Source organism: Schistocerca gregaria, chromosome X (genome assembly GCF_023897955.1).
Source record: "Schistocerca gregaria isolate iqSchGreg1 chromosome X, iqSchGreg1.2, whole genome shotgun sequence".
NCBI lineage: Eukaryota > Metazoa > Arthropoda > Insecta > Orthoptera > Acrididae > Schistocerca > Schistocerca gregaria.
In genome coordinates, this window is record NC_064931.1 from 532,512,591 (window position 1) to 532,525,417 (window position 12,827).

The 12,827-nt window shown below is 38.3% G+C and overlaps 1 protein-coding gene across 2 annotated transcripts in view; it reads left to right on the forward strand.

Moving 5' to 3' along the window:
* LOC126298747 (ras association domain-containing protein 8) overlaps positions 1-12,827 on the forward strand; it is an 83,108-nt gene that overhangs the window by 37,440 nt on the left and 32,841 nt on the right. Inside the window, exon 5 of one of the 2 annotated variants that reach the window (XM_049990192.1) lies at positions 5,789-5,890. In XM_049990192.1, the coding sequence (XP_049846149.1) occupies positions 5,789-5,890 (102 nt within the window). Of the gene's footprint in view, positions 1-5,788; positions 5,906-12,827 lie in introns of both variants that reach the window. The other variant, XM_049990191.1, reaches the window with a different exon arrangement.

Consider the following 12,827-nt stretch of genomic DNA (forward strand, 5'->3'; position numbering starts at 1 on the left):
TCTTACCCTTTTAATAATCTGCAACATTCTCACAAATGCTATATCATCATTAGATGTTTCACATCTGCAGTTCCCAAGAAGTACAGCACGTAAAATAAAACTGACTTGAAAAATGTTTTCTACATGTTGTGACAATGTAATCTAAACAGCAAAGAAATAATTAAAAAATCAGCTGACTTGAGTTAGAACACTGGAAAACATTGCTGAAGTGAAAAATAAGCTGTAGGAAGATATGGAAAAATTTCTATGCCTATTACATGTCACCAGTCGCGAAAAATGGGTTTTATCAGAACATTATCAGAGAGGATCTATATTATTGGTATCTGTAGAAATTTTTTGTTGTAAATGAGTTAAAGTATCCTGATCCACGTTCACCTCTTCAGCTCTGTTGGTGATTTCTCAATTAAGTAATATCAGGACATTTGGATCCTTAGACCTTTAAAGCCACATGGCAGAAGAATACTTCTGTGAGAGAGGCAGGCGTATGATCACTGAAAGGATAATCGGTGCCTGCAATGGCAGCATTAATTTTGGTGTCTCTAGTGGTGGAGCTGGTATCACGAATTATCATGCCAGCTGTAAGAGATGTGGTTGATAACAGACATTGTGTGCTTATGTTTGAGGTTATACTGTTTACACAGCATCTCTGTGGGAGTATCGCCAGTGGCCTTGAGGGGCAGCAGCAGCTCGGCCTTGAGGGGCAGCAGCAGCTCATTATATACGTCTGTGTTGTGAACTGGTGAATCCCAGGGAGGATGCTATAGTTGGTTATATATTTACTCCCTGTACATAACATAGTTTAAAATAAGGGAAACAGTTCTACATAATTTTCTTTCTATAGTACTGGAAAAGTTTATCGTCTCTAATTGTCCACTCTAGTTTGAAATTCATATTGTTCAGTAGATTTTGTTCCAATACATATAAATGCATTTTCCCTTCTAGTCTGGTTATTCTTTCCAGCTATTCAGCTCGAAGAGCAAACAATGTTCGGTGTTATACAGTGGCATAGTTAGCTATTAGATACCACAGATGTACTATCCATAGATTATCTATCCCCTTTAGTTCAGTTGCTTACAATACCATTTTTTCCTTTTACAAGAGTAAAATTAAAAGGTCTTGTTTCAGGAATTAAAAAAATCTGAAATACTGTGATATTGACCTACTTTACTTGTGCACGTTATTAAGCAACTGCATTGAGATGCCGTTATCAGTACCCACTACTTTACAGAAGCATTTGTGTCACTGTTGCACCCTGCCTTCTGTCACTGTTATCCATGAAATAAATATGTGTGTCATGAGCAGACTATCCCATTGAAAACAATTTATAATCTTGGCTCTAATTAATATCACACTGTTTGCTGCTTTAGAAGTTCAAAAGAAGGAAACATGTCCAATTGCAATGATTTGTTTTACTGGACATGATATGCATCTAGGCTTATTTCATAAGCCTAAATACAAGATGCACATAGTGAAATAGACATCCATCAATCGTAAGCATTAGTCTTATTGTTAGTGATGAAGCCTATTATTTGCACTCTGTAATGGCCTGAAGATTTGAGCCAGTCAAGCCCATTAAAACAAAATATTGCAACTGTAGCTGATAACTAGAGGTCTGCGCGGATAAGAAAAGTGCAATCCGCACCGCATCTGCAAGTTCCTAATCCGCAACCGCATCTGCATCCGTGGCAATTAATCCGCATCCCCAAGTTCCTTATCCGCATCCGCATATATTTAAGTTTTGAATGAGTAGTTAATAGTAATAGACAGTAGTACTTAGAATTATCATATGTAATGACATAGTTATTGTCAGGGTGCCATTTCTGCGACAACTTAACTATGTTTTATATATACTAAGATGGTATCTGTTCATTCGGACATATCCGAAAGAACAGATACCATCGGTAATTATGCAGCTCGTTAGAATGAAATTACAATGAAATGAACACCCTTAGTTGCTTACAGGTGTTGACATTCGACAACGGGTACAGATGAAAATGTGAGCCCCGACCGGCACTCGAACCCTGGATCTCCTGCTTACATGGCAGACGCTCTAACCATCTGATGGTAGACATTGGGCAGGTTTGCCACCCAGAGAGCACTTCACAGGCCACACAAAAGACACGGTCGCGGAAAAGGATTAGGCGCAGGTCTCTTGGGTACAGCTACGTCGGTCGTAGCCAGGGGCTGAGAACAACAGACATCCGCTCTACCCGGGCCCTGCAAGAGTCCATGAATGTTAACAGACTTGAAGTTTTCAACTAACATTGCAACATATTTACTGGGCAGAGGCCTTGCTCATTATCCGCAGATGACCCGCGGATATCCGCGCCGGTCGCGATTTTATCCGCCAAGTAACAAATACCGCGGATATCCGCATCCACACAGACCTCTACTGATAACCATCCTTCAGTGAATATTACTAAATTGCAGTGGAGTAACACCTGTCAAATAAATTGAAATTTCGTTCCATGATATACTTCTGGGCTACACAATTCACAAGAGCTCTGGCATCTATTTTTTATGTCCCAGTTCGCCTAGACAATGCAGAAGCTCACACGTGGCTCACTAACAATCAGTCTCTGCCATCTCGAGAATGGCGACGAGCAATTCTAAGGTGGACAGCAATGGTACAGTGTGTTTACAAACTATCATGTTACACACATATTGTCCATTCTTCACACATACTGAAAGAAATTTTACTACATCGGGCACTGTCACTAATCAGTCTAATTTTCAGGTATCCATCTTGCACTATGGTTTCCATAAATCAAACCCATGATAATTCATGTTGTATGCTAATACAGTCAAACAACCTACTGAAAATGTATTGTGGTCTACAGTTGCATGTAGGTTTTCTCTTGCTGTGCTCTCCACCTGTTGCTGTGTCTCCTGCCTGTTTTCGCTGTAGGCCATGGTTCCCAAACCTTTCCTCACATGAAACACTTTGAGAATCCTGGCACTTTGATGGAACACCTTGCTTATTATGAAGGTTAATAAAATTATAAACTTTTAAAAATGAGAAAAAAAATCTTGTTTTGTTCAGTGATTACTTAAATTTAACTCATTACTGTAAAACAGAAATTACAATATTTTTTTTAATAAGAAGAAATGACCTTTTAATAGTTTTTTGTGGAGGACATATTCACTTTCCATGGAACACAGTGTGATAACCCCTGCTATAGACTCAACATCCTGTCATGCGTTCTAAATCCTGAGGTGAGGTGAACATTGCCTCCCAGTTCTGCATTGTTTAAAGTAATGAATGATTCTCATATTTGGACATTTATTATTTTTTAAATACATGTTTAACAAAAACCTCTTACCTGCAGAAATTTACTACAGTGTTCTTCTCATCTTTTGTATGCATATCCAACTATTTTTGTTCTGAAATTGGACACAGTAAACAATGAGTAGTGTAGCTTAGTAATTCTAAATGGTATATGAATGAATTTCTGCATTATATCAAGACCTATGTTGAAACAAGGACCTTGGCCTAAATGACATTCCCACAGTATTATCGATATCCCTGGGATGATGATGATGATGATGATGATGATGCTCCGTTTGTAGGGCCCTCAACTGTGTGGTTATCAGCGCCCTTACAAATTCCCAACCTTTGCTCAGTCCAATCTCGTCAGTTTCTTGAATGATGATGAAATGATGTGGACAACACAAACACCCAGTCATCTTGAAGCAGATGAAAAATCCCCAACCTCACTGGGAATTGAACCTGGGACCCCGTGCTCGGGAAGCAAGAACAAGACCGCGAGACCATTAGTTGCGGACTGATATCCTTGGGAGAGTCAATTGTGATAAAACTTTCAAAAGTATGTGAGGAACAACAGCAATCTGTATCTTATTTTAATGAAAATTATCACAATTCATGATTTATTTCATTACCAGTGACTGATTTCAGTCTTAGTAGACCATCTTCAGACCAGAGGATGACACAATTGGTGACCCACATAGACGATAAGCAGAGCTGTAGTATATGCCGGGAGGCACCAGTTGTCAGCTGATGACTGGTGCCTCCCAGCGTATACTACAGCTCTGCTCATCATCTACCAGTCATCAACTGCTGACGACTAGTGCCTCTCGGTGTATACAACAGCTCTGCTCATCATGTATATGGGTCACCAGGGGTGTCACCTTCTGGTCTGAAGATGGTCTACTAACACAGAAACTGTTCCACCTGGTGTGTAAAATATGAGAGACGGGTGAAATAATCTCAAATTTCAACAATGTAATCATCCCAATTCCAAAAAAAAGCAGGTACTGACAGGTGTGAATATTACCAAACTATAAGTTTACTAAGCCTGTTTACAAAATACTGACTCAAATTTTTTACAGAAAATTGGAAATCTGCAGACTTTAGGGAAGATCAGTTTGGGTTCCGAAGAAATGCAGGAAAACTCTAGGCAATACTGACCTTAAATGTATGTTAGAAAATAGATTGAAGAAATTAAACCTACATTTATAATATTTGTAGATTTAACAAAAGCTTATGGCAGTTTCGACTGGAATACACTTTATGAAATTCTGAAGGTACCAGGGATAAAATACAGGAAGCAAAAAGTTATCTACAACTTGTATGGAAACCAGACAGTAGTTATAAAAGTCGAAGGACGTGGAAAGGGAACCACTAGTTGAGGAGTGAGTGAGGCAGGGCTGTAACCTAGCACCAATGTTATTTGATGTGTATATTGAGCAAGCAGTAAAGGAAACCAAGGAAAAATTTGGAAAATATTTAAAGTTCAGAGAAAAGAAATAAAAACTCCGGGGTTTGCTGCTGAATTGTAATAGTCAGATATGACAAAGGACTCCTAATAACTGTTGAAATAAATGGATAGTGTCTTGAAAAGAGGTTATACGATGAACATCAATAAATGTAAGAGAATGGTAGTGGAGCGGTGCTGAATTAAAATGGGTGATGTCATAAAAAATAGATTAAGAAATGAGACATTAAAAAATAGTAAATGTGTGTAACTGTTTGTGCAGTAACTGATGATGGCTGAGGTGGAGAGGATGTAAAATGCAGACTAGCATTAGCAAGAAAACATTTCTGAAAAAGAGAAATTTGTTAACACTGAATATAAATTTAAGTATTAGGGAGTCTTTGCTGACCGTAACCTTGTACAGAATTGAAACATTTATAATAAACACTGCAGACAGGGTGGGGATAAAAACTTTTGAAATGTGGTGCAACAGAAGAATGTTGAAGACTAGATGGGTAAATTGAATAACTGATGAGGAAATTCTGAATTGAATTAGCAGAAAATGAAACTGCATGCACAAACTGACTAAAACAATTGATTGGTTGGCAGGACACACCCTGAGGCGACAAGAAATTGTCAATTTATTAATGGTGGGAAGTGTGGAGGGTAAAAGCTGTAGAGGAAGACCAATGCTTAAATACAATAAGCAGGTTCAAATCGATGTAGGTTACAGTAATCTGCAGAGATGATGGAGCTTGCACAAGATAGACTAGTGTGGAGAACTGCATCAAATCAGTCTTCAGACTGAAGATCATAACACATCACTACCTTTATAAATTACTCATACATTTTGATTCCTTGTAGCAGTTAGTAAAAGTTTCATTGTATGACTCAAGAATTGCTTGATTAGATTGTGTAATTTGCTGTCTTGACTGATTGATCTGCTTGAAAGGTGGACAAGCAACTCTTGAGATGAATTCACAGCATGAATATTTACATATTTACCTTATTAATGTTTTTGGTGTAGGGCTCTTGAGTAACTTATTTTCATTTTTTTTCTTTCTTACATTTAGTATGATGCTGAAATATCATTTTGGGAAGGTAAAACACGAGAACACCAACAACAGATGGAGTTCCTTTCACAAGAAATAGCAAGATATGAAGCAGCAGCTCGCGTAAGTGAAGAACAAGTGAGTAATGAACTGAATATTGTTATCTTCAAATGGTGGAATTTGTGTGTTACATATTTTAATTTGAATATTAGTCAATAGTGATTTATTCTTCTCATAAAATACGCTTGTTATTCATGTGATAAAGATGTAAGAGACTCGCCAAAATTAATAATATAATTCACTGATATAAAGTTATATCTGCTGAGATGGTACAGCAGTCTAAAGTTAACAATTTTTCCCTCTGAGAATGAAAAGTTGTAGTTATATAATAACGATCAGTGTCATCCTGTTTAGATTACCAGTTCATCATTCAAGAACCCTTCCATCAAATAGGAACATTTCTGTAGGAATGAATCATGCAGCTTTTATATTTTTCGGTAGACCTAACTTTGTGTTAGGAATGTTTTACCTTTTAGCCTCTTGAAGATTTTTCAGTTCTATCTATTTCGCAATCTAGAAGTATGTAATTCCAATTGGTGAGTAAACACATAAAATTATCTTAATTTATTGTACTATATAAATGATTTAATAATTTTCCAGAAATAATTCTAGTTACCTGTTTTAGAAGTTTGTCGTCTTATAGATGTGTGAGGTGGTGACTGTTAAAATTAACATTTTTAAATAATGGGTGACGTGGTTTCCTTGGATCTGCAGTATGCACATTTCTGATGACTTTTTTTCTGTCTCTTCAGTATACTTTATATATAACTAGAGCTTCCCCAAAATAAAAAACAATGTCATACCTAATTACTGATTCAAAATAAGTGTGATATGCAATTTTCTGTGCACTGAACAATATTTGCTTTCCAAATGCAAAGCTACATAATTTGCTTGAAAGGTACTCAGTATTCTAATTCTAAATTATACCTTCATTTAATTCTAGAAATTTACCACATTCGGCTTCTGCTATGTCATTTTTAAGATTTATTTTAATTTCCTGGCATTTTGACTTTTGCGTCTTAAATTGTACCGTATGCATTATCATGTCTGTAATTTGTACAAGGTGGTTGGGCCAACCATGAACATGCCAAACATACAATAAATGAATAAAACATCAACACACGTATTTTCTGTGTGTACAACGTAATAAAATTGTACATGTCTTTTGTATAACTGCTTGCTTTTGTTCCACACTGCCCAGGAAATATTTAATAACATCATTCTATTTTCATAATTGCCTCACTGCAAGTGTTCCAAGATCTGGACTGCATCTTAAAAAGTAGTGTAGTTAGATGCATTTGCATATAACGAGTGGGAGCAGTGATGGATGCATTTGCATGCATTGAGCGGAAGCAAAGATGCCATACTATGGTGGCATTCGTAGTGCCCTCCATAAGAATATGGCGAGCTCTGCAGATAGCAGGGCTTGTGGTGGCATGTGTTGACAGTGTGTTTAAATGACATGTCTTCTAAGGAGATGTGGTTGGCATGTGGTGTGCCATCTGCAATTGACATAGACACCATCAATACTACATTCCTGCTCCCTCCCTCTCAAGCACCCCTTCCCCAGTCAAAAAAAAAATGGGGGGGGGGGGGGGGGGGACCGTCTTCACATAGTGTGGGTGCAGGTGACGATGTTGGGAGCTCTGTGCCACAGTGCAGCTGACGGAGTTGGATGTGGTGCAGTGGCAGATGATGCCAACCGACCTGTGTTCCAACATTTCACGTTGCAAACCATTGGGAACATGTGCCAAACAATTGGGGGTAGGACATACAACCAACAGCACAGGTGGGTGCAGCAGTTGCACTGCTAAGGATGCTGAGGGCTGTGAGGCTGACTGATATCAGTAACTGATGTCAATGTGAAAGACAACAGGTTAGTAGCTGCATTAGCAGCTGCCTAGGCAGTCAGGCTACCTCTATGGCAAGAGTTGGCTCCTTACTCATATGTCCAGGATCAGGCAATGGCAAAGGCTGCTCAGAGTTGTTTGCAATGTTTCTGAAAAATGATATTATCTTGCAATGTTTCTGCACTGATGGGTGCCTGTTTTGCTGTGAACAGTATAGTGAGCTCAAAACTTTGTGCTTCATGTTGAACTTCATTGGAAAATTAGCATTTGAAACAAGGTGTCTAGGGTGGAATACATGCAACAAAAGTACGGTGATGGTGACATTTTAACAATTTTTCTGCTGATTCATAATGAAAAGACAGAGTGCGAAAGGTACTAAGAAACATTAAAAAAGCATTTTCTCTTGAGTGTAAATCATGAAGTTTGGATGTTTGAGCCTTGAAAGAGTGAATAAAATGTTCAGCTTCACCATCCTATTGAGGAGAGACTGGAGCTGTTCAGACATGATGAATCCTATTTTACCAGCAAAATTTGTTGAAATTCCAATAAGGATAACTGCAAACCATTGTCCGAAACAATATTTTGTGGCAAGCCTTCAAAACAAAAGACAGAAACAAGTACCTTTGATTGTGCTAGCACTAGTCCTCAAGTTTGTTGAATGACAAATAGGTATCTACTGGATGCATTTACAGTGTACTCGTAATGTGTTCCATAAAAGACTGGTAACACCAATACGAATGTTTCGCCAACAACCATCTAATGGGGTTAATTGTAAAATTTTTGATTTGGCACTGCTTGGTTGTCTATGCAGTGGGCAGTAAGCTATTCATTCATCGTATCAAGACAGTGCGACATACAAAGCTTAGTGATTCCCTCATGTCCTCTTTGTAAAAATCGGAAAACATTTTGCTGTAATGTTGCGGGAATCATGAATAGAGTTTGTTCATTAGAAGTATGAAGTAAAATCACACCATTTTGAGGAGAAACTTTGTTCCATTGAGCATGATATTTTAGCACTAATGCATCTGAAATTGATTTTGGATTTCAAGGCCAACCCATCTGAATATAGTACTGCAGCAATTGTTTTATAGGGCCTTCAGTGTGATCTTGGCTTGATTACAGGTGCACTGTGCATGGGCATGCAGGAACTCAGCAGCCCACTGCAGCCTTTCAGACCAGCCCCATTCTGAGCATTTGTGCTGAGGATAGTGTGAGCTGCCGCTTCACATTAGGTGATGGCTTCTCATGGTGTAACAGACCTGAAAGAAGCTGTCTATTCGATACACATCTGTGTATCATACCATTGCTTGGCCACCAATGGAAAGGCTCTTTCATACTCTACACTGAGCAATGAGTCCCTATGGGATTCATGTGAAGGATTGCCTTTTAGAGATAGGTGTGGCTGGTTTTAGTGTTTTACACCAAAGTCAGAGCAGATCTTCACCTTAGCTCCTACTGAAGCCCAAAATTATTTTAGACATGATGCATTTTAAGAAAGATTGCAATCCAGATTTTATGTTTCAATCTCTGTTTTTTGACATTTTAGATAGGCATCGCAGTTTTAAAGTTGTGTACACTGACAGCTCCAAACGAGGGGACTCTCTTGGTTGTTCAGTAGTATTTCCCAATGGTGTCTTTAAGATTTGCCTTCCCTGTAACTATTCTCTAACTGTATTTACTACTGAACTTTTTGCGACCTTGAAGATACTGGAGCAGATGAGGCCTTGTCGGGGCAAACATTTTCCCATCTGCTTCAATTCTCGTAGTGCCCTTCAAGTGCTGCGGCAATACTCCCAGCAGAAAAAATTTCCCACTAAATCCATGACCAACTGTACGTCCTACGGCGGTGAGAGAGGCAGATCTTATTCAACTGAGTACAAGGGCATTTGGGAACTAGGGGAAATGAACAAGCAAAGCTGCCAAGGAGGCTTGCAGGGAGTGTGACGTTACACAATGTGCCATTTCTGTACAGGGTCATTTTGCTGTAGAGTTGGGGATCCATGCAATTGTGGAAGGAGTAGTGGCTGTCAGTGATGCCAGCTGTCTGGCTGTGGCGTTCCTCATGCCCGTCACTCTGGTTGGATGAAGTGATGCTGACCTGCTTCTGGATTGGGCGCTGTCTTCTAACGTGTGGCTTTTTACTTTGGCAGGAGGATCCCCAGTCTGTGATGCCTGTGGCATACAAATTAAATTACTGTTCTTTACAGGTTAACTGAGTGCATTTTATATCGTGATAGGAGGACAGAATCAAATTTCAGTGGCTTTGCAGGTTGGGTGGCTCATCCTTTCTGTACCAGATTCTTTTCACTGGTTATTTTCTCCTTTTCTAAGTTTTAGACCTTACACAGTATTTCATGTTCATATTTCTGTGTGCAAATACAAGTTTTGCTGCATTTTTAGTACTTTAAATTGTGGTTGGAGTTTTGTTACTCTGTGAATTAAAATTTTCGTATGCTGTTGCATACTCACACCAACCTGTCGTCGTCGACATCATCATCATCATTATCATCATCGCTGAGCAATTGTAATGATTCATCCTATTCAGTAGGTTGTATGACATGCTGACAATCTGTTTCTGATGCATCGTATTCTGGATCACTTCCCACAGGTAGGCGAGACAGAGCGTCTTTCTTTGCACACTTTACTCAATTGGGGGATAAAGAATTTCATATTGTTAATTCAAAAGAATTAATGACTAACGTTGCAGCTTCTGTGCCGTATAAACAGGCACATCTGGATGAGAAAGAGCAGTCAATGGCTTATGATCAGTCACGAGAAAAAAAATTCTGCCATGCAAATATTTACAAAATTTTATGACACCATATATGGTGGCTAAGTCTTTCTTTTCCAGCTGACTGTAATTGGCTTGTACCATATTTAACATCTTAGACATAGATGCAATGAGACACTCAGTGTTTCCAATCTTGAGATAAAATTGTCCCTATTCCATGTGATGATGCATCAACTGCAAGCATTACCGGTTTCTGGAGACTGAAATGAATATGACATGGGCGACTGAGCAGTGAATTTTTCAACCTTCATTTTCTTTCCACAGTCCGTTGGAAAGCAACATTTTTATGCCAGAGGTGATGCAAAGGAGCAACATTTTGTGCTTTGTTCAGAATAAATTTAATGCAATAACTAAGTTTTTCATAGAACTGCATGTAATTCCCATTCATTTTTGGGAGAGGGTAATCTCTGAATGGTCTCTAAATGCTTAGTTTTGGGACGAGTGCCATGGGTGTCAGTAAGATGTCCCAAATATTCAGTTTCAATATTGAATAATGAATATATCTGTAGATTGAAGTTGAGTCCTGTGTCAGTTAAAACTTAATAAGATACTCCAAATTTATGAGATACTGTTCCAATGTTCGTCCAGACACAGTGATGGCATCCAAATTATTTTAATGAGACAGAACTTTTGACATCACTTCTTCAAGAAAGTGTTGAAACAATGCAGGAGTAGATGCACTTCCAAACAGTTGTATGACACAGTATTAGTACAAGCCGACATGCTTATGATTTGCTGGTATTCCGTGTGGCAGAAAAAGCAGTGTCTGCAATCAAGCGTTAAATAACACTTAACCAATACTTCGAAGCACGTGAACTTACAAGAAATCTGGCTCGGCATCTAATGCACTGATTATTCCACTGCTTGTGATGCTTTAAAATTGCTGCCTGTATCCTTTTGTCAGCAAGATTCTGAATAATTACATTGTAAAACCTTTCATTACATTGTGAAACTTTTCATCTTGAAATGAAGCTCCACAAGCACCATTAAATTTAAAATTTTTAGTGATACCCATGAGTTCAGTGTCCATTACTTATAAGGCTGATTACTCTGTCAACGGTTATGCAAAAATTTTAAATGAGCGGTGGCTACGTGGATCTGTGACTCAAATTTATCTGTTTTCCCTTACAAGTTCCTTGTAAGATGGAACACTTTTTGACACCATCACACAATTTGTACTCTCACCCACAAAAAGAAGAAAGGATATTATGAGTTGCCTGAGATTTTGTAGATTGTAAAGTGCTGCTCCAGCTGAATTTTGTATTCTGCCCATACCTCCTGTTTTGCATCAAAGGAATGGAAGGGAGGAAGCAGTATCTGTCAGCTGGATTTCTGTTCTTCAGTAGTAATTGGCTGCTGGGCTTGTTGTGCTCAACAGTAATGTTTGTATTTGTTGGCTCTGAAACTGAATAAGTGCAGTGAGTGATGGCTGCCCAGTGGTTGCCGTTTCCTATGAAACTTAAGTACATATTAAGACATAGAGAGAAAAAAACAATTGATTATTTTTCGACACTCCTGGAAGAGGTAATTGATTTTTGTTAACAGATGATGTTTAATCATGTCCCTTCGTATTCATCAGAAATGTTTGTTGTGTCTGTAGTTTGTATGAAGTGGTTGGACAAATCTTGAACACTCCAAACATTTAATAAATGAATAAAACATCACATTTATTTACAATATGTACAGCATAGTAAAATAATGTGTCTCTTTTGTATTACTGATTGTTTCTGTTTCACATTGTGTAGGAAATATTTATGCATGTTCATTGAATATTAACATTTTACAGTGGTCATAGTAGTCTCACTGTGAGTCTTTCGATATCTGGGTGGTATAGCTCGGTGAGCAGGGTCTTAAAAAGATGCGTGGGGGTTACATTCCCATGTACAATGTAGTGCATAGAAGCAAAGACGGCATACTCTGGTTGAATCTGTAGTGCCATCCATAAGATTATAGCGAGCCCTGTACATAATTGGCTCATGGTGGTGCCTGGTGGTAAACTTAAATTATGTGTGCTCTGTGGAGCTGTGGCAGGCATGCCACTTGTGACTGACATACCACTGTCAATACCACATGCATCTTTGAAACAATAGCCACATTTCTAAACTATTGAATATATTAATATTGCAGTCAGACATTTTCTGCTTCACAGTTTTCAGTTAAAACAACTGTATATCTGCAAACAGAATTGATGTTGATGAGCAACTTATTAGCATAGAGCAGAAAAAATAGGATGGAAAATATTTAGTTGTACATTCAGTATTAGTTGATTGCCTTTTAGATTGGTTTCTCAAATAACTTCTTAAGGAGGAAAAAATCTGAACATCACAACTGTTGGGGAATTGTGATATTTATTTTTATT